Here is a 27,663-nt window from a genome sequence, read left to right as displayed (position 1 = left end):
CAAACCCCTCTGCCCTGGGAGTGTGCGAGGGGTACAGACAGGTTAGGGGGAGGCAGAGTTGAAGAGCTCTCAGGGGTGGTGATAGGAAGCAGCTTGAAAGGTAGTTATTTCAGCAAGTGGGTACTAAGTGTTTGCTCAGTCTCTCTGCTGATGATGGCAAGACTTAAGGGAAGGGTAAGAGAGGGAAGGAGCTTGGCCTCAGCTCCGTGGGGCTCCTTTCTCTTTGGCTGGACCAAAGCATGGCTGTAAATGCAACTGATGCAGCTCCCCCCTCCAGCCTGCAGAGAGGCAGAAAAACACAGGGGTAGCCCACTACAGTAAGTTACAGCTGCTTTAACTCTGGGTTTTACTTTTAGAGGGTTTTTGAAACTGTGCAGATGCATGAACAGTGGTTCACTGAGCACCTCAGAGACCTCTTGCTCCTTGCAAGGAGTAATGGAGAGACATGAGGCGCAGTGTGCCTTTAGGGCATGGAGAAAGGCTGCTCTTGCACTGCCTGACTGGATTTCATTTTTAAATAGGAGACTGAACAGCAAGAACAAGTGGTTGAAGTCTTGTTTTATTCAGCTGGGAGTGGCAAATCATTAATGGGAGGGTACAAACATTTTGGTTGGATCACAAGCCCGCTTGGTAAGATGGGAAACAGAATCGTTACACAAACTGTAGAGAAGCTTCCTGAAGTTGGTTGTCATCATAAACTCAAACCCAATACAACAGGTGGTAAAGTTAAATACAGTGCAAGGAAACAAGACAGTACCCGTGCTTCCAATTACCACTTCCAGCTCCTGTCCCACAGCTTGGTTTGCAACCCTTAGGACAGCGAGGGATTTCCTCCGGCACAACCCACCGGCTGAACCACCCCCACAACTACAGCTCAGTGCACCTGAGTTGTTCCCAGCCCCACAGCGCTGGCGTAGGCTGTCAAGATATCCACGATCTGTTTTGTTTCCAGGGTCATCCGAGCTTCGGTCAGCCAGTCGTGTGCCACCCTCCGAGACTCTCCTCTTAACTGGTTGACGAATTTGGCTGCCAGCTCCAGATCGCCGCGTTCGATGCAGTACGAAGCGTAAGACAGTAACTTAAACGTATCCAGGTCATCGGGGCTGAGCTCGGCCGGTGGCTTCAGCTGCTGAGGGTGAAACACCAGCAGCGACTGCAGGTAGGACAGGAAGTATTGGTAGAGGCTGTTCCTGGTTTCGTCGATCATAGCCACTCGCCTGGCCAGTTTTTGGACTGTGTGGAAACGGGCCCGCAGGGCCTCTTCGCTGTACACCCCCCGCGTCAGGGACTCCTGGGGCAGAGCTGCTGTCAAGGCTTCTGTAAAGGCGTTGTCGGAACAACTGGCTTTGATGGCCTTCACTGCGCTCTCCAGAGGTTCGGTGGGACTGTCCCCAGAGGCTGTTTTCATGCAGTATTTGAGGGCTTCCACAGACAGCCACAGCTGGTGGGCCTTCCTGGCTTCCTCTTCCGCTACTGCATGACCTGCAAAGTAAGCAGCAGAGAAAGGGATGCTCAGCTGGGGGCATGAACACAAGCAGCAAAAGCCACCCCTCCAAAAGCCACCCCCTCAAGAGCGGCTGCCCCCAGGCACTGCCTCTCAAAGCAGCTCCATCCTGCCCCTGAACTGCAGAACACGACAGCAGCTTTGGGCTTGCACCATGGGGAGCTGCTGGGTGCTCAGCCTTGTAGCACACCCAGGCCTGTGAGCTACTGCACCCCCAGGTTTGGGGAAGGGGCCTGTGGTCCTGCAAGAAACACCATGTCAGTGCTCACTCTCAACCGCCTGCTCGATGCCTTTCAGCCTGGCGTAGGCAGTGTTTATATCCAAGGTGAAGTTGTCCAGCTGTTCCTGAGTAAGGCGTCTGAACTGCATTTCCTGTTCGCTGAGCTTCTCCGACAAGTTCTGAGGCAGAGGGAGACACGTGTATCAGACCAGACACAGCCCTGTCATCAGATCCACCTCATGCTAAACATCATTTCACAGAAACACTGTGCTTGCTGAAGACAACTCACATCAAAAGCCTACCAGTAATAAGCCTTATTAAAGTGCAGTTAATGGTTACTGCACTGGGGACCATCAAAAATTTCTCCCCTGTAGCTAAGGGGCCCCTTCTGGCCAAGCTGGAGTAAAACATGAGGTACTTCTTCACACCAAGGAGGCCTCCCTCCCCAGCCCACACTTCTGGAAGAAGGTTTGGGAGTCTCATCCTTTGGAGGTTTGCAAGGGCCTGGATACCCCAACCCCAATTCCCTTGGGGACTCTTCTCCCTTACCTGCTCAAATTCCACCTTCAGTTCCTGCTCCTGGATCTTCAGAACGTCTCTCAGATGGTCTGTGTGGGCAGCAGCCTGGCGCCGCAGCTGGGTCCTCATTTCACTCTCCATCACCTCTCGGACTTCCTCAACCTGTCCACACACAGGCGGTGATCACATCACTAGTTTCCATCTGCTGGTCACACACTGGGATTTGTCACCCACCAGCGATTACCCAGGTACATTTTATGATGTAAGTGGCCTTGAGAGAGCCCATGTTTCATTTTTAAACTGCTGAGGTCCATTTTCTGTCCTAAGGAACCTGCTTTGGCAGGGGGGTAACGGCTTTAAACTCGAAAAGGAGAGATTTAGGTTGGATATTAGGAAAAAGTTCTTGACTAGGAGGGTGGTGGGTCACTGGCACAGGTTGGCCAGAGAGGTGGTGAAGGCCCCATCCCTGGAGATACTCAAGGTCAGGCTTGATGGGGCTCTGAGCGACCTGGTCTAGTGAAAATGTCCCTGCTTAGTGCAGGGGGTTGGACTAGATGACCTTTAAAGGCCCCTTCCAACCTTGCAGATTCTGTGATTAAGACAAACACCTACTCTGACCCAGTAAACCAATCTCCATCAGCAGCTGGGAACTGTGAACACATCACAGAATCACAGGGGTTGGAAGAGACCTCCAGAGCCCATGGGGTCCAACCCCCTGCCAAAGCAGCTCCCCAGCTCATATTGCACAGGGCGGCGTCCAGACGGGGCTGGAATCTCTCCAGAGATGGAGACTCCACACCCCCTGGGCAGCCTGTCCCAGGGCTCCCTCACCCTCACTGGGGAAAAGTTCTTCCCCAGGTTGGTGTGGAACTCCCTGTGCTCCAACTTGCAGCCATTGCCCCTTGTCCTGTCCCCACAGACACTGAAAAGGGGCTGCCCATTCCCCCTGCATCCCATCCTTCAGATATTGATAAACATTAATCAGGTCCCCCCTTAGTCGTCTTCTCTCCAGGCTGAACAGCCCCAGCTCACTCAGCCTTTCCTCACAGGGGAGATGCTCCAGGCCCTTCAGCATCTCCGTAGCCTCCTCTGGACTCTCTCCAGGAGATCCCTGGTTGTTTTATCCCAGGGAGCCCAGAACTGGACACAACACTCCCTGTTCCACTACAATTTTACCACTCCAACTGTGGAGAAGTTTCCTTGCCCAATCTTTCCACTCTCATCCTGGGGGTCAACCCTATCTGAAGTCTCCCACCACTCACAACATCCCAGCTGCTCCTCCCCGTGCTTCCTCCAGCTCTCCTACATCCCTTTTGAGCCAGAGATCCAACCAGGTCCCTTAGGCCACTGTACCTTCTTCTCCTGTTCTAGTTGGATCTCACTTTTGTGATGCTCCAGCGCTTTGGCCACAGCTGCCTCAAATGCTTTTTTATCTTCAAGTTTCTGCTTCTCCAGGGCCGACTCGATGTGCTGCTGCTCCCGCACCCGCTGCTCCGCCAGCTCCCTGTTCAGCTGGTCGATGCGGCGATGGGCGTGGGCGATCAGGGAGTTCAGGTCGTCTGTGGACAACTGGCCAGCTAAAGGAAACTACAGGGCGTCAGGAAGGTACTCAGAGCCTCCATGGGGTTAACACCGAGTTTTAGGAAGGGTTTCTGAGCATTTCAAGCCTGTGCTCGTCCCCACCCGGTAGCATTTCCCAAGCCACAGCTATATGAGCAAGTGGTTTCTATCTAGAAGTTGTCTCAGCTGCTTTGAAGTTATTCACAGCTATTCTGAACAGCCCCATATCTGTGTCACCCTCACACAGAGGGGACTGTCAACAACTCAGTTCACTGCTGGGTCTTCACACCACCACGTATGTTGCTCATGGAGCAGCAGGACATGCAAACCTGGTGCTGACTGGTACCTCCAGCTGGGTACAAAGCTTATGGAAGTGTGACCCTGAAAACACCCAAGTCAATGGGAGATGAGAATTAATGTTCCCTCTTCAACAGTTCTCCAGACCAACTGTTCCCAGTGGGGTTTCTTGCCCCCATCTGCACCTTTCAGGTTCGGCTACTCAGAAGAGCAGTAGAGGTCACAACCACATTGTAACCAAAACAAAACACTGTTTGCTATTTTTCTGCTGGGAGAGGAGGAGGACACAAGCCAGATCTGCAGCATCTGTAGCTCTGATGACCTGAGAATAACACAGGCTCTGTAAGATGCTGCAGCTCGGTTTGCAGGGGCTGCCAGTTAAATCATCTGTCTGGGAAACCAGCAGAAGGGCTGAAGGACTTGACTTGAACTTCACATGCTTTGGACCTTGCACCAAGACCTTCCCACAAGGTCCGACAGCCACTCTGCTGGTGAGCACTGGAGGTTTTAATTAGGATGCTCTGATTGAAAAGGGAAATATAAATATATAAATTGGAAAGAGGGAAATACAAATAACAAACCAACCTCACAATCAAAGAGTTAGTCAACACTTCCAAAATCAGTGCTGCAGATTAAATTTGGAGGAACAAGACAGCTTCAAATTAAACAAATCTGGTTTTGAGGACCCAGCCCTCTGTGGCTTTAAGAGAACACCTTGAGAAAAGCCAGGCCTTTCAGTGGCATCAGCAGGTGCTGGTGGCTCCAGTGCCTGCTCAGGCCAGGACTGCTGCCAGATGGGGCCTGCCTGAGGACAACCACCACCACAAAGCTTGACTGGAACTGCTCAAAGCTTCTGTTTCTCACTGGGATCTCAGCAGCACGCACTGACCAGCTTAAATCCACTAAGAGAACCTAAACCTGGCTTTCACGAGCCTGCAATCACCCCTAACTGGGAAGTTTCATTAGACAGAAGGTCTGTGGTTTAAGCTACACATGTAAAAATTACCAGAAAGGATCCCAAAGCCTAACTCAGCCCAGAATGTTTCAAGAGTGGAACATTTCACCCCTCTGTGGACACTGCCCAGCAGTCAGACCGATGGACACACGTTAACAGGAGGACAGAGATGACATGCAGGAGACCAGAACGAGTGGGAGTAACTCACCTAAGTCAGTTATCTCTGCAACAGAAGGAGGAGAGGTTGGAAAGGTTAATGCACATTCACTACAGCAAGTCAGTCGTGCAAAAGTACAACAGAAATACTAAGAGCTTCTTATCTGTGGTCACTGCACCAGGGATGCAGGGAGAACAGCATGCTGAGCATGAAAGCCTCTCTGCTTCACCAGCAAGGTGTGGCCCAAAACATTCCCCACCACTGAACCCAGAGCTCACAGCTCAGCTCAGCCAAAGCAAGGATACAAGCTTGAGGTAGAGCAGTGCAACAGGATGCTGGAAGTTTAAGCCTGACCTTTCCAGGGTCTCATAAAGCAAAGTGGTTGGTTAAGAAACAAATCCCAAGTGGCAGTGAGAGTCATGGACACTGAGTGCATGGAAGTTACCAGGAGGTTCCCCATCCTCCCTCAGAAGGGCAGCAGTCACAAACCCTGGGATGTTCTCCCTTTACCCTGCACAAGGCAAGGCAGCTCCAGCTCCAAGGTACCCAGGGAATACTTTTTCTTTAATACCCCCAAAGCAAACTCCACATTTAACTGTGTTCCCCAGGTGCAGTAGGTACCTGGGTGTTTGTTGTTTTGTGAGGGGTTTTTTAAACATACAGAAATTGGGATGCTGGGCAGGGTATTCAGAGGCCAGAACTGGAGAAGCACTACCAACACAAGTGACTGGTGTGTGACAAGCACAGTGTCACCCAGCAGGCAGACTTACTTAGCCCCTTCCAGCCAGGCTGCACGTCGGGGGTGATGCTGTCAAGCTCTTTCTGAAACTCTTCTCTAGCTGTAGCCACCAGCTCGTGGTACTGAGCCACTATCTTGGCCTCTGACTGTGCTGCCTGAACCTGTAACAAACAAGGAGGAGATGATGTTTCAAGGCAAGCATTGAGAACAGGGGCATATATAGTTGCAGACCAGGTCCTGAGTCAGTGGCAGATATTGTTATGCTCCAGCACAACCAATGCAAACTCCCTTGGAGGAGAAAACCCTCCCTGTGATAGCAAACCTCTTCCTTCAGCAGTGATTCGCAGATCCACTTCTCACACACACACTGTAACCAGACAGCCAGTCTGTAGCCCTGGCAGGACTGAAAGGACCTGAACGCAGTTTGGATCTTTAAAGACCTCTCTCTGCTTTCAGTTACAACACAGGTCTAGAGAGCCAGCCCTGTGAGGGCTGCCCCCAGGACACTCTGCTGTTCCCACTGCTGGGCTCCATCCTCCACTCCAGATGCACCTGATGGGTGGTGCAAGGGAGGTGAATCCCACCTTCACATTTCTTCCCCAGCCTTCTGAGCTGCACCATGATTTACCCATCAGAACCACAGAAACACAAGAATGGTTTTGGTTGGAAAAGACCCCTCAAGATCAAGTCCAGCCACCTATCCAGCCCTACCAGGTCCAACCAGCAGAGTTTGCTCCCTCTCCTCCCCAAGCCCAGGGTGCATACAGCAGCATTACCTTTTTCACAACGTTATCCAAGTCAACTATCATATGATGCAGGTTTTCTTCTGCAGCCACGATGTGAGGTTTGGCTCCAGAGATCTGGGACTTCTTGGCATCCTCAATTACCCCTTTCATCTTCTCCAGCTCTTCTCTGGAAAGAGAAGCAGCTGCTAATTACAACACGTACAGGTCATACAAGGTAACCCCTGGGAGAAGCTGCCTTTACACTGTCTGCATCTACAGCTACAGGGTAACTCCAGTGGTGCTTCCCACCTACCAGCTCTATCGCTGTGATGAAAGATCCCCTCCTTTCTACAGCCTGAAACCTAAAGACATCCATGTGCCTAACTCCATGTAAAATGAGAGCTGTTTACAGTGCAATTAGTACTCAACACTGAGCTGGAGGGGGAAGATGAAGGAGTTCACTGAGAGGAGTTAGTACTAGTAAAGCTGAGTTACTACTACATGGCAGATGTAACCACCACGTAACAGAGGATCAGGGAAACACTCAACACAGGCAGCTTACTCCTGATGAAGGGTTTTGGATGTGGTGGCTGGTGGAGCTGAATGAGGATGGGAGAAAATTTATAGAGCTCTGTAAAGAGAGATAATTTCTGTTGCAATTAGTAGCTGCTTTCCTCGAGCATAACTGGAGCTCAAGGAAAAGGTATTCCTTTTCCAAGTCCATTCAAACCAATGGAGGCTTCTAATGACCTCACTGCAGGAAGGAAGTTTAAAATAAGTAAACAAAGTAAAGCAAAGGCCCTCAGCAGAGCAAGAGAGGATGAAAACCAGCACATCTGGGGTTCACACTGGCTTTGTTTTACTCTCAGAAACCTCCAAACACCCCCAAACTATCGTGGGTCAGCACAGCAACTTCAGAGAGAAGGAAGATGCATAACTTAACTGGCAACTGTGCTACCTCACAGATGCTGTTGCCCTCAGCCAGAGAAGCAGCAAAGGGTCTCCAGATTTACTTCTGTCCTCATTCCAAGGGCCCTTTGAAGATATTGATCCATCATCTTCCTTTTGCTGGTATGATCCCCACGTGGTGTGTCTAAACACTGGACTCAATGCACATCCTGACTTGGCCTTACCAACACACTATCTAAGTACTGCAGAGACAAACAAGCTCTTAAAAATAGAGGAGAGTTTCAGACTCTGGTACAGTGAGGACCATGAACACCTCAGATACACTAATGACTAATTCAGTTAGTGGTGTGTGTATCAAACCTGTCCCTGATTTGGCATGAACACGGGTGACTGAAGACTCTGTGGAAGCTCCTCTGCTGCCTGCCAGCCCCCGTGTGGGTGAGGTGAGCTCTCCACTCCACAAGCCTGACATCGAGGAACTTACTTGGCTTTGAGAAGGGCGTCAGCAGCTTCATCCACCGCTCTCCTGCGATCCTTCAGCGCCTCCTCCAGGGTGCGCCACTGGGACGACTTCTTCTCCCCGGCAGCCTGAGGGGCAGAGATGCCCGATCAGCCTCATCCCAACCGTGAAGTGTCACCAAACACAAATGAAAGCCTGTAAGGACCCCGAGCTGCTGCACTCACTCATCACTCACTCACTCACTCACTCACTCACTCACTCACTCACTCACTCACTCACCAAGCAACAGTTCTGTGGTTTGCCAACAGCAGAGCTGGAAACGTTACAGACACATTTTCCCTTCACAGAATCCCAGACTGGTCTGGGTTGGAAGGAACCCCAAGGATCACAGAGCTCCAACCCCCTGCCACAGGCAGGGACACCAACCTCCAGGCCTGGAGCTGCACAAGGTTGCCCAGGGCCCCAGCCAACCCGGCCTTGAACACCCCCAGGGACGGGGCACTCACCCCCTCTCTGGGCAGCCTGTTCCAGCCCCTCACCACTCTCTCTGCAAAAAACTTCCCCCTAATATCTAATTTAACCCTTCCCTCCTTTAGCTTTAATCCATTCCTCCTTGTCCTGCCATTGTCTGCCCTTTGAACAAGCTGATTCCCCTCCTGTTCCTCTGCTCCCTTCAGGGACTGGGAGGCTGCAATGAGGTCCCCCCACAGCCTTCTCTTCTCCAGGCTGACCCAGCCCAGCTCCCTCAGCCTCTCTCCATAGGGGAGCTGCTCCAGCCCTCTGATCATCTCTGTGGCTCCTCTGACCCCTCTCCAACAGCCCCACATCTTTCTTGTCCTGGGGCCCCAGCTCTGGACACAGGACTCCAGCTGGGGCCCATTTTCCCTTCCAATGTTTCCTCTTGTTTAATTCTTCATGTTTTATTCCACAGCCCCTTGGCTGTGCAGAGGAGCTCGTGTGAGGATCACTGCATCACAGAATGGTTTGGGTTGGAAGGGACCTTAGAGATCATCCTGTTCCAACCCCCCTGCCATGGGCAGTGCCACCTCCCACTAGCCCAGGCTGCCCAAAGCCCCATCCAGCCTGGCCCTCAACACTTCCCACCACATTTAGGAGGAAAATCTCTACATGTATTAAAACACTGTAATACTTTAGAGTGGCTTTTAAGCTTCATACTTTTAAGTACTGTAATACTATAGAGTTGCTTAATTTAAATTAAGTGTAATACTTCACTCTTCAGATACCTGTTTTTCTAACCACTAGATTAAATCTCAAATGCTTGCTTGGTTGCCCATGTGCCCCTGTTAAACCAGAACTGAATGGGAAGCAGCAGTTTCATGTAAAGCCCAGCACTGGCACACCAGAAGCACAAACTGGTATCACTCATCCATCCATCCCACCTCATTTCCAGACAAGAAAAGAAGATTTTGGCAAAGGGAATGGTTCAATGGAATTACAAGGTGGAGAGTAGGACACTGTGACTACATCCAGGTAAAACAGGGGCTTGGGAATTAAAATACAGTGAATTAAAACATGAAGATGTCTATGAATGTATTAACTTGAACTTTCCTTCTTGCAAAAGGGAAATAAAGGAGTTGGGTGAGAGAAACAAAATTCAAAAGCAAGCCCACTGTTCTCACTCAACTGGACAACAGTAAAAGAATTCAACTGTGACAGAAGACAGACATTGCAGGAAATGCTTCCAACTTCACTTGTGAAGCCAAAGTTTTGTTTTAAAATTCATTTAAAACCCAGTGATTGTCCCCACTTGTGCCTTTACCTCAGAGTTGTCCATGGCCTCCTTCAGGATCTGGGAATGGGCATTGACTGCTTGCACAGCAGACTCCTGGGCAGTGATGGCCTGAAGGGTCACCCGGGCTGTGGCACTCAGGGCTCCTTCCAGAGTTGCTGCAAGGGCTGGAAAAAATTAATTAAATGAATTAAACCATCAGGTGAAGAACTGTAGAATTAGTAAAATGACTCCTTAAATCCCCTGCAGCTCCTTATGTTGTTTGCTCTGGTCAGCTTGGGACGATGCTTGCAGCCTTCAGGAGGAGGAGGCTGGCAGGACCATGCTGCTCATTTAGAGGAGGAGTACCAAGGTGGCAATACAGCCCTGCAGCAGGGACCTGCACCATCTTCCTGCAGGAGGTATGTTTAACCCAGTAGGCTTTTTCCATCTTCATTTGTGACAGTGGTTAGGAGAAAACCAGCATGTTTTTCTGTCTTCTGCAAGGAGGGTACATTCCAAACACAGTTCTCCTTCCTAGCCAAGGTGGTGGTGGACTCAACTATCTATCCTTACTGGTATAGAAGCAGAAATGAGCAGAAACCAAAGCAGGAGTGAATCAAAGTGAGCAACATCTGTTTCTGGAGTCAGATGTTTATTTCTAAGTAGGGAGTGAGTAAATCCACCTTTCCAGTATTTTTTCCTCTGGACTCTTCCAGTGTAACATTTCCATTTCTTCACTAGTACAACAGTCCTTGTAGAAGCAGACAAGCAATGCCAAGGCTCTGGTTTCTGTTCACATCACTCTTGTACCCCAGGGAAAGTTCTGAACACAAGCAAGAGGCAGCAGACCTCAACCTCCATGTCTCCTCTGAGCCCATTAGGTCCAGGCTTGTGCACCCTTCCCATCCCTCCTATGCAACAACAGCCCAAGGTTGGACACTGGCTGAGCATCAAAGCCGGCCACGTGCTCAGCAGTCAGACAGGTCACATCACACACAGAGACCAGAGAACAGCTGTAGCTCCCACAGCAGCTGGGGCACATCCTGTATCACAGGGTCACCAGGTTGGAAAAGACCTTTAAGCTCATCAAGTCCAACCATTCCCATCCCAAGCTAAACCAGATCCCTGAGCACCTCATCTGCCCTTTTTTAAACACACCCAGGGAAGGTGACTCAGCCCCTCCCTGGGCAGCCTGTGCCACAGCCCCACAACTCTGCCAGGGAAGAACTTTTCCCTCCCATCTGAGCTGACCCTGCCCTGGGGCAGCTTGAGCCCATTGCCCCTTGTCCCATCTCCTGTCCCCTGGCTGAAGAGACCATCGCCCACCTCTCTGCACCCTCCTGGCAGGGCAGTGGAGGTGGGGAGAAGGTCTCCCCTCAGCCTCCTCTTCTCCAGGCTGAACACCCCCAGCTCCCTCAGCTGCTCCTCAGAGGATTTGCCCTCCAGCCCCTTCCCCAGCCTGGTTGCCCTTCTCTGCACTCGCTCCAGGACCTCCATGTCCTTCTTATGGTGAGGAGCCCAGAACTGGACCCAGCACTCGAGGTGCAGCCTCACCAGTGCCCAGTCCAGGGGCACAATCCCCTCCCCAGACCTACTGGCCACACTGTCACAGACCCCAGCCCAGACCCTTCCCAACACCCTGACCAGAACCACTATCAAACACATTGAGGCAGCTGCTCTGCAGACAAGGACCCAGGGACCCCAGAAGATGTCAGCATCTCTGGCAGCACTTAGGGGGCTGCAACTGAAACACAGTGTCTCAATTTCAGAGCCACAGCAGAAGACAGACACAAAGAAACTGGGGAGCAAATGCCAGAGGGGCACTAGGAAGGTCAGGGGATGGGAGTATGACAGTGGTGAGAGGCTGAGGGACCTGCACCTCTTCTAGCCTGAAGGAGAGAAGCCAAAGGGGTACTTTAGTAATGCCTTCCACATCTAAGGGAGCATTAAAGGAGAGGCTGAACCCCACTCCTGAGAAGTGCCCATAAGGGGCAAGAGGCATCAGATCTGAGTGCCAACAAGAGAAATTCACTGCATGTACCCAGTTCTCCAACATAAGAAGCACCAGCAAAGCAGCTCAGAGGCAAAACAATCTCCATCCTCAGAGAGCTTCCAACCTCCAGGGGAGAAGGTCCAGAGCAATGTGCCCCAGCTCTCCAAGCAGGGGGATGGACTAGAGACCTTGGAGGTCCATTCCAACCCCAAATTTTCCATCATTCTTTGACTATCAGTTACTTCTTCGTGGGTGGAAGAAGCTTCACCACGTCTCATCCTGCCAGCACAAGACAGGGACAACAAAGAGATGTGTAGGCAGCTCAGAACTCTAAAGCCAAGCCAGGCCAACAACTCTCCTGTCAGGTATAGCACATGCAGGAAAACTGCCAGCATGGACTTACCAGCTATCTTCTCTTTCTCCTCTTTGTCCTGCTGAGCAAGCCGGGCTGCAACTTCCTCTGGTGACCGTTCCTTTACAGCATGGGAACCTTCCTGCTCTTTACCTGTTTGGGAGCAGAGACCCTGAATCAGTACATTCTGTATCTATAGAATGGATTCTATAGAATCTATATATAATCTAGCTATAGAATTGGATATCATAGAATCCCAGACTGGTCTGGGTTGGAAGGGACCCCAAGGATCACAGAGCTCCAACCCCCTGCCACAGGCAGGGACACCAACCTCCAGGCCTGGAGCTACACAAGGTTGCCCAGGGCCCCAGCCAACCTGGCCTTGAACACCCCCAGGGGTGGGGCACCCACCCCCTCTCTGGGCAGCCTGTTCTATTTGTTAGTACCTGTAGGGAAGTATCTTTCTTTCCAAAGCTGATTTTTATAGCCAGTATCACACAATAAATCTGACTTCTCCACAAAGCCATGCTGAAACTACCTCAAGCTTTGTTATACCCATAACTACACAGGCCAGTCTCTCAAATCTTCTTAAAATTAAACCCAGCAGCATGGGTACCTCAAGTGCATCTGTAGATTTGACATTGTTTGGTTACAAAATACAGAAGATTCAGGAGTGAAAGGCACAGTAAGAACTTTTGGAGCCAAGTTTAATTTTTATGTGAATATCTGTTCTTATTTTTCTTCAGTTTTCTTCTGCCAAAGTAAAGAAAGATTGGAGATGGAGCCATGGTGAATCACAATTATACTCTATGCCCTAGCCTAAGGCTACTTAAAATGCCTGTAAGAGTGAGCACTGACCTAAGAAATTCCCTCAATACCCACAGCGAGTCTGTGTCTGAGCTGAGGAGAGAGAAAAGCCAGACCTCTCAGCCTCATCATGCTGCAACAGAACCCTTCAGGTTACCTTCTAACAAGGCTGGAGCTGACTGAAGAGTGGCTGACTTACAGCTGGAATACCTTCTATACAATGTGTTCACACAGGAGGAAATTCATGTAGGCTCATCCAAAAGAGCCCAGCACACAGAAGCTAACAGTTCTTTGTCAAGCTAAACAGTAAATGCAGTGTCCTCACTTAGCCCTGGGCAGACAACACGTTTCTGAGCAGTGATCAGGAAAGGCAGAGCTGAGGCAGTGTGGTGTGTACAAGCTCCAGTTCAGCATCAAGTCAGGCTTTTCCTTTCACCTGCCACCAGGAGCAGCTCCTTAGCCTGCTAAAAATCCTATCAGCAGGCGGTGGAAGTCCCCCTTCTGCACCAGGCAGGAACACACCACGCCTTTAAAAACTGACAGGTTAAGAGTTTATTGCACTCCAAGCTCAAATTTAAGAGGGTTTTGGGTTTTCTTCATGTTTTTTTCTGTGATGTTTCTCACCTTCTTCAGTCTGTATCCCTGGAGCTGGCACCGACACGGCTACGCCCGTTGCGGAGATGATCTGTGCCGCAGCCTTGCCAGCTGTTGGGTACAGGTACAGAGCAAAACCAGTCAGCACATAGGAGCTACAACTCAAGAACAGGGATAAAGCATTTTTTTCTCCTCTGTAGAAACAGTATTTGGACACTGATATTATTATTTCCAGGAAAAAAACCCAGATAATTTCCTGGATAACCAAGCCCTGGGTGTTACAGACACACGGCCGTGAGAGATCAGTGGGTACAGAGGTCACAGCTGCTCCTCTCTGAAGGGGATCCACCTGATCTGACCTCATAGTAGCTCAGTAAGTATCCAAAATTAAGCTTTTTCTTCTTGCAAGAACAGGAGGTAAATGGCCTGAGAGTGCAGCACCCAAAGCGCTCTTCCTGCAGAGTCTCATGTCTAAACTACACAGGATGGTCCCTGGTTAGCTTAGATTACTGATGTTCTATCAAGTAAAGAGGTTTCCTTAAAAAAATGGACAAAAAGGAAAGAAAAGCTAAGCTATTTTAGGCAAATTTTCTTAAGACTGGAAAGAAAATAACATTAATTCTAAGAAATCACAACTTACTCATCCCCAACCACTCCAAAGGACTGTTTTAATCTGCCCCAGCACGTATGACACAGGAGATCATCAGTTCTTCTGCTTCTCTCTACATGACATGCTACACACTTACCTTCTTTCTCCTCTGGAGGGGCAACAGCTTCTGTTTTGCTCATCTGGGATTTGCTAGCAGGCTGTTTAGACTCTTTCATGACTTCTGCTACAGATGAGATCTTCAGAGGACCCTGCTGTATCTTGAAAAATCAGGAGTGCCATTAGTTTTCCAAACAGCTTGTCTCTCTCAGATTCCATCACAATGGCCAAGGACATCTCCATGTCCAGACACTTGCATCACACCATCTAGATTTCAAGGCAGTGATGCTCTATCATTTCTTGCTCTGGTTTTTATTTTAGAAGGAATCTTTACACTTCCCACCTCTCCAAAGCTGAAGGTACACAGCAGTGCCAGTTCTCACTACAGATAAATATTTATTCAGGTGTATATATAAAAAGCAAATCATTTCATGCCCCAAATATTCCAAGCACTCCTGAGTGCATCAAACACTACAAATAATGCAGACACTATACAAATCACATGCACTGGAAGGTCTGAAACAACTCCAGAGAGCAGATTTCACTTCCTCAGTATTATTATCTCCTGGGTATATTTAGTCCATACAGGTATATCTTAAATGAGTTCAGCTGACATCTCTTACTTCAAAGCTCTTGGAGCACTTATTGACAGAAGAAGTTAGACCATCAATCTTCCCTAACCAGCTTCAGTCTTTCAGGTGAGTACCCCAACAGCCTGCTCCCTCAAATGTCATGTTTTTTGTCCACCAACACTTATGGGAGTCACCCCTCCCATCCTGACCAGTTTCTGAGCTTTTTTTTTTGAAGCTGAGTGGGAAAAAAAATGTGTAACTGCTTTAAAGACACAGGAGTGCAAGGACAGTGTAGCTAAAAGCAGAATAGAAAGAGTTTTGGTTGACTGACATTCCCCCATTTGTAAAGAACAACTTTAATTCCAATCAAAATATGTTGGGTATCTTGAAGATCAGGTGGCTTCTGGGAGCTCAGGACCACCCCAGCCAGAGCAGCTTTTCAGCATTCCTGGATAAGAGGGAAGCATTTGCTTTCAGATGGAGGAACAGAGAAACTTCCAATTCAATTTCCAGAGCTGTGCTGAAGGCAGCAGCAGGTTTTCCTCTCTGCAGGGTCATGCCACTAAGATTTCATAGTATGGTGCTTACACATGGTGCTCTACCATTCAACCTTTTATTTGTTCAAAAAATATTCTCAATTCTCTAAAATAATTTCAGTTTAGAATATTGTTTTCTAATCCTGCTACATCACTAAGTACACTGAGGGTCCAGTAAAGGTTAAACTCTAACACTGCCTTCCCCCTTCCCCTCCCAGATGTATTTCTGAGTTACAAACTGAGCAGCTACTCAATTACTGGATTATTTTACTATAAATACAAGTAACAGGTTTGCATCCCACAGCCCACAGTCATGAGATGGTAACAGGAAACACACAAGCAGAGCTGTTCTGCAGCACAAGAATCACACAATCACAGGGGTGGGAAGGGACCTCCAGAGCTCATGGGGTCCACCCCCCTGCCAAAGCAGCTCCCCAGCTCATATTGCACAGGGCGGCGTCCAGACGGGGCTGGAATCTCTCCAGAGATGGAGACTCCACACCCCCTGGGCAGCCTGTCCCAGGGCTCCCTCACCCTCACTGGGGAAAAGTTCTTCCCCATGTTGGTGTGGAACTCCCTGTGCTCCAACTTGCAGCCATCGCCCCTTGTCCTGTCCCCACAGACACTGAAAAGGGGCTGCCCATTTCTTCTGCATCCCATCCTTCAGATATTGATAAACATTAATCAGGTCCCCCCTTAGTCGTGTTCTCTCCAGGCTGAACAGCCCCAGCTCACTCAGCCTTTCCTCACAGGGGAGATGCTCCAGGCCCTTCAGCATCTCCGTAGCCTCCTCTGGACTCTCTCCAGGAGATCCCTGTCTGTTTGATCCCAGGGAGCCCAGAACTGGACACAACACTCCAGGTGGGGCCTGACCAGGGCAGAGCAGAGGGGGAGGATCCCCTCCTGTGACCTGCTGGCCACACTCCTCCTGATGCCCCCCAGGATCCCATTGTCTCTCTCAGCCCCCCTGGGCACACTGCTGGCTCACGGCCACCCTGTCACCTACAAGCTCAGAATTCTTAAACCTTCTTAATCATCCTTACATTCTCAGCAAGCAGCAAAATCAATCAGGATTGGGAAACTGAGTGCAGAAGCTCACTTTAAAAAAAAGCAAGAAAGCCACCAGGGAAATGGGGTGGGCTGGGAAGACTCACCGGTCTCTTTGGCAGGGGCACAGGCTGCGGAGCAGGACCAAGCGCCAGCTCAAAGAGTTTATCAGAGTAGGGCACAGCCTTCTCCACGCTCTCCCGGAACTGCGTGTCGTAGCTGGCATACAGGACGGTCCCACCGACTCCTCCACCCACAACCAGGACTCCTGCACCAATGACTTTGCCTGCAGAGACACTGGGAGGAAGGGGAGAGAAGAGGAAGGTGTGTAAATTGGATTACATGATGAACACCAAAGAGTCTGTCAGGCCTTAGCTTAGAGCTGGGGACAACCACTCTGCCCCAGAAGCTTGCCAACAAACTCAGCCCCCACTTTAAAGCACTTTCAGCACCAGCCAAGCCCTGGTACCACAGTGGCTCATGACTAACCCAAAGATAACACAGCCACACACAACATCCCCTCTCCATGCTGATCACCTGGATTAGTCCCATTTGGATCTAAGTGCATCAAACAAGGAGCACACAAACCCAGGAGAGCACGAGTTACTCCACCTCCACCTCCCACCACGACCAACATGCTCTCAGGTAAAACTTAAGGAGCAGATTCCCACCTTAGGTCAATTCACCAGGAGAACCAATTCCACCATCCCCAACCCCAAAACCTCCTACGTACCCCGACTCTCCCGGGGGGGTGGCGTATCCGCGGCACAGGCGCGAGGGACGGAGGGATGCTCTCCCACATCGGCTGCTCTGCAAGAGGGGGGGAAGGGGAGAGTTACACCAGGAGCACATGTAAACACCTCCTCACACCAGCAGCACTTGGCTCCACCACCACCACCACATCTTGCACTCCCTCTGAAAGCGGCTGCCAAGCCCCAGAGCAGCAATGTAGGGAGGCTCTTCAGAGGGATCTGGACAGGCTGGACCCATGGGCTGAGACCAACGGGATGAGGTTTAACAAGGGCAAGTGCAGAGTGCTGCACATGGGACAGAACAGCCCCAGGCAGCGCTACAGGCTGGGGGAGACTGGCTGGAGAGCTGCTGGCAGAGAAGGACCGGGGGGTGTTGGGTGGCTGCAGGCTGAATATGAGCCAGCAGTGTGCCCAGGTGGCCAGGAAAGCCAATGGCATCCTGGCTTGTGTCAGAAATAGTGTGGCCAGTAGGTCTGGGGAGGGGATTGTGCCCCTGGACTGGGCACTGGTGAGGCTGCACCTCGAGTGCTGGGTCCAGTTCTGGGCTCCTCACCATCAGAAGGACATTGAGGTCCTGGAGCGAGTCCAGAGAAGGGCAACCAGGCTGGGGAAGGGGCTGGAGGGCAAATCCTCTGAGGAGCAGCTGAGGGAGCTGGGGGTGTTCAGCCTGGAGAAGAGGAGGCTGAGGGGAGACCTTCTCCCCACCTACAACTACCTGAAGGGAGGGTGCAGAGAGGTGGGTGATGGTCTCTCCAGCCAGGGGACAGGAGATGGGACAAGGGGCAATGGGCTCAAGCTGCCCCAGGGCAGGGGCAGCTCAGATGGGAGGGAAAAGCTCTTCCCTGGCAGAGTTGTGGGGCTGTGGCACAGGCTGCCCAGGGAGGGGCTGAGTCACCTTCCCTGGGTGTGTTTAAAAAAGGGTAGATGAGGTACTTAGGGATCTGGTTTAGCTTGGGATGGGAATGGTTGGACTTGATGATCTCAAAGGTCTCTTCCAACCCTGTGATTCTGTGAATGTTGGGAGGTCTTTCCCGTGCAGCTTGTAGGTTAAGGCCTTCTGAAGAATAATTAGGCATTTTGAAACACCAGAAAGAAAGATGAAACAAAAAACAACCCCACCAGCCCCAGCTTATTGCTGCATTTATATATTCCTGGAGCACAGCAGGTTCATTCAGAGTCTCCCCAACACCCTCGTGCTGGAACAGCTCAGCTGTGAGCAGCACAGAAGACACCAGCAGCTGTTTAAATACTTAAAAACTATGAAAACTTATTCAATAGTAAAAGCTATTTTCATTTCAAGAAGTTCTCCTTGAGCTCCAAAACCAACACACCCTCTTTAAAAACACCAACACCACCCTCACTTTGCAGGCAGACATCAGGTTAGAACAGAAATTAAATTACTACATCCCATGACATTCTACTTCACAGAACCCACATCAGCCAAGATTTTGATCTACTTGATATTTTAGCTGAAAATTAAGATTTACCAGAAAGACTAGTTAAGCTACTCCAGCCTGCAGGAGGGAAAACACTCTGTGTGTGTGTCCCCACACATGCAAATCCCTGAGAGAGGAATAAAAGCCTCACAGGAAATCAGAGCACAGGGCACAAAAGGAACTTTTCCCACACTTGAGGGATTTTGGGCAACTTGATATTTGCTATTTTTAACTGGAAAAAAATAAAATTAAACAACTAAACTGGGAGATGTTTCAGGACAGCATCAGCCCAGAAGGTAAGTTTCTTTATTTCCTTTTGCATAGGACAAGCCTTGTGGTTTAGGTTCCAGGCTTGTCCAGCAGTGTAGAGAGGGAAGGCAGGAACACTGAATTCTTATTCTTTCCAGAACAGCAGCCAAAAATTTTTCCTTAGTCACAAGAGTGTGTGCAGAGCAAGAGGAAACGTGCTCTTCTTACCCCTGAGACCTTGGCAAGCTCTGGCTGTCCTCTGAGGCTGATTTTCTGCTTTACAAGGGACAAACAGAAGGCAAAGTAATAAGTATATTCTGTAATGCTCCTGATTATGAGACTTGAGTGCCCCAGAAGCACACACTGGGGCTTCACCAGCCCTTCCACAAGGCACCCCACTAATAACAGCCTCCCAGATAACTGATCTCTTGATGTGACTCCTACAGTTGACCTTTTGATGTCACTTCCAAGCCAGGATGTTCCAGGATCCTCATTTGTATCCATCCTTCACCAAGGTGAGAGGAACCAAAGGACAGGTGCTTCCTCTGCCAAGGGGGACTCTCACTCCAGAACACATGTGGTAATGGGAGTGGTAACTACACCCCAAACAAGCTCCCCACCAACTCCTGCTTTCCACGTGCTGCACGAGCAGAAGCTCCTGCAGCTGGCCAAGGGGAACCTTCAGGTCCCAGTGTTTTGTGAACAGAAGCCCAAGCCTCTTTTTCCTCCCTCACACACAGACACACTACTGCTACTACCCAAAAAAATCACTGTTTTCTTAACTATTTCTCTTTTCTTAGAGAAGCATTGCTCTGGTTTGGCCATCACAATCATATTGCTCTGTCACTGTAATTCAGAAGCTTACAGGTGGCTTCTAATCCCTCCTTTGCATCATTTCCAGGGGGTTGTCCTTTTTTTTTTTTCAGGCCCCTGTTATTTATTTGTAACAATGCCTCCAAGGATTGGGAGAAACACATCACCCATGCATTGCTATGTCCTGTGACAGGCAGAGATAAACCACTTCCCACCCTGCAGAAGAGCAGGTACAGAAAGGTGCTCTGGATAAGGCATCACACAGCACAGATCACTGTGGCAAGGGCTGCTGGTGCCACTTCTTCCTTCTTGCAGGCTCATTGTTTCACCAGACTTCTTAAATTCTCATTATTTTACATCCATTTCCTACTGTCACATCATCACAAGAATCACTTTGCAGGGCAGGCTGCACCTTCACCCTGGTTAATGTTAAGGGGCTCAGTGAATCCCATATTTGATGTTACCCACCAGAGCCTGCCCTGGGAAACACCTGGTACAGACACAGCACAGCAGAACATCACTAAAAACAGTAAAAACAGTAAAATCTGCCTTGCAGCCACCTACACACAACCTGCACATGGGACAGAACAACCCCCTGCAGCGCTACAGGCTGGGGGAGACTGGCTGGAGAGCTGCTGGCAGAGAAGGACCTGGGGGTGTTGGGTGGCTGCAGGCTGAATATGAGCCAGCAGTGTGCCCAGGCAGCCAGGAAAACCAATGGCATCCTGGCTTGTGTCAGAAATAGTGTGGCCAGTAGGTCTGGGGAGGGGATTGTGCCCCTGGACTGGGCACTGGTGAGGCTGCACCTCGAGTGCTGGGTCCAGTTCTGGGCTCCTCATCACCATCAGAAGGACACTGAGGTCCTGGAGCGAGTCCAGAGAAGGGCAACCAGGCTGGGGAAGGGGCTGGAGGGCAAATCCTCTGAGGAGCAGCTGAGGGAGCTGGGGGTGTTCAGCCTGGAGAAGAGGAGGCTGAGGGGAGACCTTCTCCCCACCTACAACTACCTGAAGGGAGGGTGCAGAGAGGTGGGCGCTGGTCTCTTCAGCCAGGGGACAGGAGATGGGACAAGGGGCAATGGGCTCAAGCTGCCCCAGGGCAGGGTCAGCTCAGCTGGGAGGGAAAAGTTCTTCCCTGGCAGAGTTGTGGGGCTGTGGCACAGGCTGCCCAGGGAGGGGCTGAGTCACCTTCCCTGGGTGTGTTTAAAAAAGGATAGATGAGGTACTTAGGGATCTGGTTTAGCTTGGGATGGGAATGGTTGGACTTGATGATCTTCAAGGTCTTTTCCAACTTTGGGACTCTGTGATTCTTCATGTGTAACTCCAAATACCCAGACACAGGACACACCATCCTCTGCATTCACTCAGCTAAATACCTCCTAGTCACCAGGCTCAAGCATCTGGCCAAGAATCTGCACAGAATGAAGCCTGCAAGACATGTCTGGTTTTCCACAATGTGGGATTTGTGTGCTTGAAGAGCAAATCAGAGTCTTCAGGGGCAGTTTAATCTTTGTTATGACACAGGTTAGGTGTGACAAGGCCATCTCACACACAACTCAAGCTGCCTGCCCACAATTCAAGCCCTCTGCCAAATACCACCCTGCTGTACACAAAGCCCTCTCTTTCTCCTCAAAGAAAGCTGCAGAAATCCCCCAAATAAGGGGAGGGTCCCTGCAGCACTGCACAGGTAACTGAGAACATCCACAAGGTTGCTGTGATGGAGACCCACATCTCTCAAAGCCACAACTCCAACCTCCTTGGTAAGAAGCTTGCTGACCCTCCAGGCACAGGGCTCACAGCAAGAGAGGGTAAAACTCCTCCCAGTCTCCACCACGAGCTCTCTACTGGGATTTTCCTCAGACTTTGATGCTGCTCTGGCTTTGGGGAGCAGCAGTTGCTGTGCTGTGCCCTGACCCAGCCACGCTCTGCTTCCTGGCTCTCTCAGCCTGCTCAAGCAGCTGAGCATCCTCAGGGAGCTGTTACCCTGCAGCCCTCCCCCAGCTCTCCTTAAATAACCCATGATGGAGCACCTCAACATCCCAGACCCACCTCACTGTCAGCTCCCACACAACATACATGTAAATAGAACTCCTTCCCATTCTTAAACATTATTGCTACAACTTGCTACTCCTAATATTAAACAATAATTAAGAAGATACAAGATATATCTCTCTCTCTGGGCCATAACAAAGCACAGCAACCAAGTCCCACCAGCCAAACAGCACAGAACCAGCACGGTGCCATCAGTCTCTCCCTTGCTGTGCCACTGGCAGAGGGATGCTGAGGCTCTGTCTGAGCTTTAGGGAGCTGAACAGAGCAAGAGAAACTCAACATAAATAAGAAGAAGCCAGGCTCCCAATAAAAAAAAAGAGGGATGAGAGTGCTGAAGGGGTGGCAGGAAAGACACCAAAATAGGAGACAGGTTATAAGATACAGAAGGTGTGTAATTGTGACTTCAGGCAGCACAGCCAGATGGAGCATCCCAGTGTCACTGCACTGGTGCCCTTCCCAGGTCTGACAGCATCAGCACCTGCCTGACAGCCTCTTAACCTGGTGGACTTACTTCCATGATGGGAGCACTCCCTCCTTGTGGGAAATGACCTAGCATCACCTCAGATGAGGTTAGCATTTTCTGCTCAGAGTCCACCATTCTGCAGCTCTTGCAAGACAAGCACTGAAACTACAACATGTGTTTCTTGTTTCCAGCTTCTGGCTCTTCTGGCACCCAAAAAAAGCTTCAGTTACAGACAGTCCATGCTACCAGTGACAGGTTTCATGCCTACAGACTACCCTATGCCACAATGTGTGCCCTCAGTATTGAATAAAAAGCAAAATGTGTAAAAAAACTGTCTCACTGCATGCCTGCCTCTGCTGTTAGAGCTGAATCTCTGCTGCATTCGGTCTCACTGGGATAACAGAAGCAGGGATAAAGGGGAAAATAAAGGAGGAAACAAACAGCCAGGTTACAGCTGTGGCACCTCTGCTGTTTGCATGGTTCTTCCACAGGACTGGGAACACAGGCATGGCATGGGGCTTTCTAACAAGATGCTCACAGGGGGTTAAAGGGCACTTGCTAACCAAATGCTTGTTAAGTGGGGGCTGATGCTTGTTCAGGGGGGGCTTACTAACAGGATGAAGTGCCACAGTGGTAAGGTCAGAGCTGACCTTGCACAACCAACCTCACTTGAACAACTCCAGTGTTTCTAGGGTAGTTAGTCCTGAGGGATTGGTCTCCTTGAGACAGTTTAAAGCTGACCCAGGGCTGAGAAGAAGGAAACACCCCAATTATAACTGTGCCACCTGGAACAACCACAGCTATGCACGTGCCAGGGGAAGGAGGTGAAAAGCTCAACCTGAGGAAGACTTCCAGCCTTCATCACTGAGATTCCCTCCCTGACGACCACCACCATGAGGCAGTGCACGGGGGTAACTGGGAGGAGCTTCTGGAAACAACTTCTTGGGACTCATTTTAAGGCAAAGTGGGACAGGTTATACACATGTACAGCTGTATTGGGAAACTCTAAGGGGAATTGCCATGCTTGGGGTGCATGTTTGTGGTGGAGCCATCCCAGGTGCTGGATAAACATTCTTTAAAACACAAACCTTCTTGATAACTCTGGGAAGTCAGTTTCTGGGCACCAGGCAGGCACCTGCAGGCACAGCCCTGGCTCTCCCAGTGCTGCCACAGCCTCCCTGCCCGTTCCCTCTTCCAGCCTGCCCACAGGCAAAGGGCCCTCGGTGACACCCACCTGCCACAGCCTGGGGTTTGTCTCCTCAGCTCCCTAAAACTTCCCCTGCACACCCAGAGCCTTATTTTAGCAGGGATCAGATGACCTGGCCCGGAGAAGCCTCCGGCCTTAGAGAGGAGGGGAGGGGAGGGAAGGCCGGCTTGGGCCGGGGAGGGCTGGGGGCTGAACGGGCGCTGGAGGCTGCGAGCACAGGGGGAGGGAGGCGGGACGCCGGGGGGGAAGGGGAAGGGGCGTCAGGCGGCGACGTTCGGCACTGCCAGGCAGACGGGGCCTGGGTGGAGGCCTCGCCTGAGGCGGCCCCGCACCCGACACCTGGCGGCAGCGGTCCCGCTCTGAAGGACGCGGCCCTGCGAGCCCAGCGGGGAAGGGCCGGGAGGCTGCGGGTGGCGGCGCAGCGGAGGCCGCGGCGGGGAAGGCAAGGTCACGTCCTTCCCCCGCCGGGCCTCCCCGCCACCCAAGGGCCGGCCGGCCGCCGCCGAGCCCCGCCGAGCCCCGCTGGCCGCCGGCCGCGACTCCTCACAGCTGCCCCGAGGCCGGGACAGGCGGGAGGGACGGCGGCAGGGCCAGCACCGGCGAGAGCTGCCGCGGGGACTACAGCCCCCAGCATGCAGCGCGCCCCGCAAGCCCCAGAGGCCGCCCGGTAGGCGGCCCGCCGCAGACTACGAGGACCAGCATGCCTTGCGGGCGATGCGCCCCTCGGCCCCGCGCAGAGCCCGCGCACCGCACGCCGGGATTCGTAGTACCCACCCTATTCGCCGACGTCCCGCCCCCTCCCGCCCGGGCGCCCTATTGGCGCTCGCGGCCGCCACTCAAACCTCAGCATCCAATCGCGGGCCGCGCATGCGGAGTCATTCAGAGAACAGCGCGCTACGATTAGAGGACGCGCCGCGCTCCGTGTCCCCGACCCGCCCCCCCGCGCTGCCGCCGCTCGCCCCGCCGGCGGGCCCGGCCCGGTCCCCGCAAGGCGGGCGGCCAGGCCTCGGCTTCTAGAAGGCACATGACAGGGAGAACGGCTCCCGGGACTCCCCTACGGCTGCGCGCCGCCCGCCGCAACGCTCACCTGCGCGGCCACAGCGACCCCCGCTCGGTGGCACGCCCGCAGCATGGCCTCGGAGCCGGCGGCGGCCAGGGGCAGGCTGCAGGAAGGCGCCGTGCGCGGCAACTCCCAGCGCCGCCTGCCTCCGCCCCCGCGGCGAGGAAAGGGGGGCGCGCATGCGCGGCAGCCGCTGAGGGGGGGGGTGCGCTCCCGCTCCGCCGCTGCCGGCAGAGAGTGACAGGCAGCGCTCCCAATCAGAGAGGGCAGAGCGGGACGTATGCAAATGACGCACCCCGCCGGCGTGGCCCGTGTCAGGGGCAGCTGGGGGGAGAAAGCGCATGCGCGGGGTCACGGGGGCGGGTGAAGCGGGTCTGGGCTGTGGCGCTTCTCGCCGCGAGGACGGGGCGGCCTGAAGCCGCCTCAGGCAGCTCTTTCTCTCTGCTGGGCGGGGCAGCGGCGCCGCCTCGCCCCGCCCCCGGCGCAGCGTGACCTTGGCGGGCAGCCGGGGCGCTGGGACATGGCGGCGGCGGCGGCGCGCGGGGCCGTGGCTGGTGGGTGGTGCGCGGCGGGGCGGCGGGCGGCCATGTCGGGGCGGGGGCCAGGGGGCCGCCCGCGAAATGGCGGCGCGGGGAGTCCCCGCAGGGTCCGGCTTCCCCCTGAGCCTCTGCCCCCTCCGCAGGGATCCTGCGGCGCTGGGCCCCGCGGGCTGCTTGCGGCCCCGGCGCGGGACGCGCGCTCTCCGGCCTCTCGGCGCCCTGCGTCAGGCAGGTGCGGCCACCGGCCCCGCTCTGGAAACCGCGGCTGCCCTGGGGGAGCTGGGCCGGGGGAGGCGGCTCCTCGGTCCTCAGCAGGTACAGTCCGTGCGGTGTGCGTGGGGGGGTGTAGGGCTGGGGCTGTGCCCGTGAGGGAGGCTGTGCGTGAGGCAGGCTGTGCGTGAGGCAGGCTGTACCTGGAACGCCGTGTACTGACACAGGCTGAGCAAAGGGCCGCGCTGTCACGGGCACTGTGTCTTTTGCAGTCTGGAAGTACTTCCCAACTATAGCAGCGACAGGCAGGCGCTCACCCTGCAGTGTTTGGGCGTTTGTGGGCAGGCCCCACCTGGAGTGTTGTGTCCAGTGCTGGGCTCCCTGGGATAAAAGAGACAGGGATCTCCTGGAGAGAGTCCAGAGGAGGCTACAGAGATGCTGAAGGGCCTGGAGCATCTCCCCTGTGAGGAAAGGCTGAGTGAGCTGGGGCTGTTCAGCCTGGAGAGAAGAAGACTAAGGGGGCACCTGATTAATGTTTATCAATATCTGAAGGATGGGAGGCAGGGGGAATGGGCAGCCCCTTTTCAGTGTCTGTGGGGACAGGACAAGGGGCAATGGCTGCAAGTTGGAGCACAGGGAGTTCCACAGCAACATGGGGAAGAACTTTTCCCCAGTGAGGGTGAGGGAGCCCTGGGACAGGCTGCCCAGGGGGTGTGGAGTCTCCATCTCTGGAGAGATTCCAGCCCCGTCTGGACGCCGCCCTGTGCAATATGAGCTGGGGAGCTGCTTTGGCAGGGGGTTGGACCCCATGAGCTCTGGAGGTCCCTTCCAACCCCTGTGATTCTGTGAAATGAAAAAAGTAGTTCTGTGAGGCCTGGCTTTGAGGTTGCCTGGAGTCTCTCCACCACGGCCCTGAGCATTCACACAAGCATCCTCATGCATCACTGTGCTGCCATGCTCGAGGAGCTCTTGTTAACCTCCTCCAGACAAGTCACAGCCAGTCCTGGTTTCTCCTCACCTGGAAAAGCTGGTGCCTGCATCAGAAGGATGTCTCATTCCTGTTCTGTTCTCCCCTTGTTTTGGGGGTGGGGTTTGTTTGTTTTTGCCAGTGTCACATCTCTGCTGCCCAGTATCCTCCAGCAGCCCGCGAGGGCTCTGACCTACTGCAGCCTGCGGAGTGGGAAGAGGAAGAGTGTGAAAGCTGTCACTGAGAGGTTTCTCCGGCTGCACAATGGCCTCTGGGTTAGGAGAAGGGTAAGACCTTTTCTTCTTTAGGTAGTGCAAGCATCTTCGCAGTCAGCGAGCTGTTTTCCTTCCATTAGAGGGCAGCAGCTGGTATGGAAGTGGAAAGAATCATCTTCCTAAAAGTGGGGGATTGGCCCTGGTTTGCTTGCCAGGTAGAACTGTTGGAGAGGGGTCAGAGGAGCCACGGAGATGATCAGAGGGCTGGGCTGGGTCAGCCTCGAGAAGAGAAGGCTGTGGGGGGACCTCATTGCAGCCTTCCAGTCCCTGAAGGGAGCAGAGGAACAGGAGGGGAATCAGCTTGTTAAAGGGCAGAGACTGGCAGGACAAGGGGGATGGATTAAAGCTAAAAGAATGGAGGTTTAAATTACATATTAGGGGGAAGTTTTTTGCAGAGAGAGTGGTGAGGGGCTGGAACAGGCTGCCCAGAGAGGGGGTGGGTGCCCCGTCCCTGGGGGTGTTCAAGGCCAGGTTGGCTGGGGCCCTGGGCAGCCTTGTGTAGCTCCAGGCCTGGAGGTTGGTGTCCCTGCCTGTGGCAGGGGGGTTGGAGCTCTGTGATCCTTGGGGTCCCTTCCAACCCCGACCAGTCTGTGAGTCTATTGCTGTGTGAGTGTTTGTCTTTGCAGCAACCCACTTACAAGTGTTCTGCGTGTTCTTCTCCTGACAGGCTGGTTACAAGAAGAAACTGTGGAAGAAGTCATCTTCCCAGAGGAAGCGTTTGAGAGAGCTGGTGCTGTGCACCAGGACACAGTGTAAACTCCTTGATAAAATGACCACTTCTTTCTGGAAAAGAAGGAATTGGTACGTTGATGATCCCTACCAGAAGTACCACGATCGCACCAATCTTCGAGTGTAGAAACCTTGGTTTCCTTTTTGTCCCTCTAGGAAAGAGGGGCACGTGCTAAGGTCTTTATTTCAGAGCATAAATCTGTTAAGCCTGTTTCTTTTCTAAATAAAAGTATGAATATCATGTGGCCAGAGTTATGGACAATGCCTAAAATAAAGGAAGGCTCCAGATTATTTTGAGCTGCAGTTGGTGTTTCAGTGACAAGAGGTAAGCTGTTCTGACATCTGTTTGGCTTCCTGTGGTTGTGTGTAACAGATGTACGTTGATGAACAGTCCAAACATACTAAAAGTGAGTTAGTTCCACATAAATTGATCTTAAAATTTTTTAAAGAACCACATTTCAATAACCCCAGGGTGTGTTTTGCTGTGCCTGTACTTAGGGGTAGCTCACTGAGCGGAGCCTTACTCGGGGA

The 27,663-nt window shown here is 52.3% G+C and overlaps 2 protein-coding genes across 3 annotated transcripts; one reads left to right on the top strand and one right to left on the bottom strand.

Annotated features, from left to right (window-relative positions):
- Positions 1-543: 543 nt before the first annotated feature.
- Positions 544-24,578, bottom strand: IMMT (inner membrane mitochondrial protein). Of its 2 annotated transcripts, XM_084262907.1 has the most exons (15): positions 24,440-24,578; positions 17,118-17,194; positions 16,492-16,681; positions 14,270-14,390; positions 13,554-13,634; positions 12,174-12,275; positions 9,826-9,962; positions 8,070-8,173; positions 6,728-6,863; positions 5,983-6,112; positions 5,264-5,278; positions 3,597-3,820; positions 2,274-2,405; positions 1,774-1,903; positions 544-1,482 (listed from the first exon to the last, which is right to left on the bottom strand). In XM_084262907.1, the coding sequence occupies exons 1-15, from the start codon at positions 24,482-24,484 to the stop codon at positions 875-877; spliced, it is 2,232 nt and encodes a 743-aa protein (XP_084119033.1). In that variant the 5' UTR covers positions 24,485-24,578; the 3' UTR covers positions 544-874. The 2 variants fall into 2 exon arrangements, with proteins under 2 accessions (XP_084119033.1, XP_084119034.1); XM_084262908.1 differs by lacking the exon at positions 5,264-5,278.
- Positions 24,579-24,786: 208 nt separating this feature from the next.
- MRPL35 (mitochondrial ribosomal protein L35) lies at positions 24,787-27,423 on the top strand. Its single transcript, XM_084264001.1, has 4 exons — positions 24,787-24,966; positions 25,095-25,266; positions 26,271-26,415; positions 27,071-27,423. Exons 1-4 carry the CDS (start codon positions 24,933-24,935, stop codon positions 27,257-27,259), a joined length of 540 nt encoding a protein of 179 aa, XP_084120127.1. The 5' UTR covers positions 24,787-24,932; the 3' UTR covers positions 27,260-27,423.
- The last annotated feature ends 240 nt before the right edge of the window (positions 27,424-27,663 follow it).

This window comes from Gallinula chloropus, assembly GCF_964237585.1.
Source record: "Gallinula chloropus genome assembly, chromosome: 4".
NCBI classification, from domain to species: Eukaryota; Metazoa; Chordata; class Aves; order Gruiformes; family Rallidae; genus Gallinula; species Gallinula chloropus.
The sequence above is the reverse complement of the archived record's forward strand: the minus strand, read 5'-3'. Positions and strand labels throughout refer to the sequence as shown.

Excerpts from the sequence above, each read along its gene's own strand:
- MRPL35 (XM_084264001.1), top strand. The coding sequence starts at position 24,933 with ATGGCGGCGGCGGCGGCGCGCGGGGCCGTGGCTG. Across the intron at positions 24,967-25,094 it reads GGCGCGCGGGGCCGTGGCTG|GGATCCTGCGGCGCTGGGCC; the intron begins GTGGGTGGTGCG and ends CCCCCTCCGCAG. Across the intron at positions 25,267-26,270 it reads GGCTCCTCGGTCCTCAGCAG|TGTCACATCTCTGCTGCCCA; the intron begins GTACAGTCCGTG and ends TGTTTTTGCCAG.
- IMMT (XM_084262907.1), bottom strand. The coding sequence starts at position 24,484 with ATGCTGCGGGCGTGCCACCGAGCGGGGGTCGCTGTGGCCGCGCAG. Across the intron at positions 12,276-13,553 it reads AGGGATACAGACTGAAGAAG|GTAAAGAGCAGGAAGGTTCC; the intron begins GTGAGAAACATC and ends GCTCCCAAACAG. Across the intron at positions 8,174-9,825 it reads AGGCCATGGACAACTCTGAG|GCTGCCGGGGAGAAGAAGTC; the intron begins GTAAAGGCACAA and ends TCTGCCCCTCAG.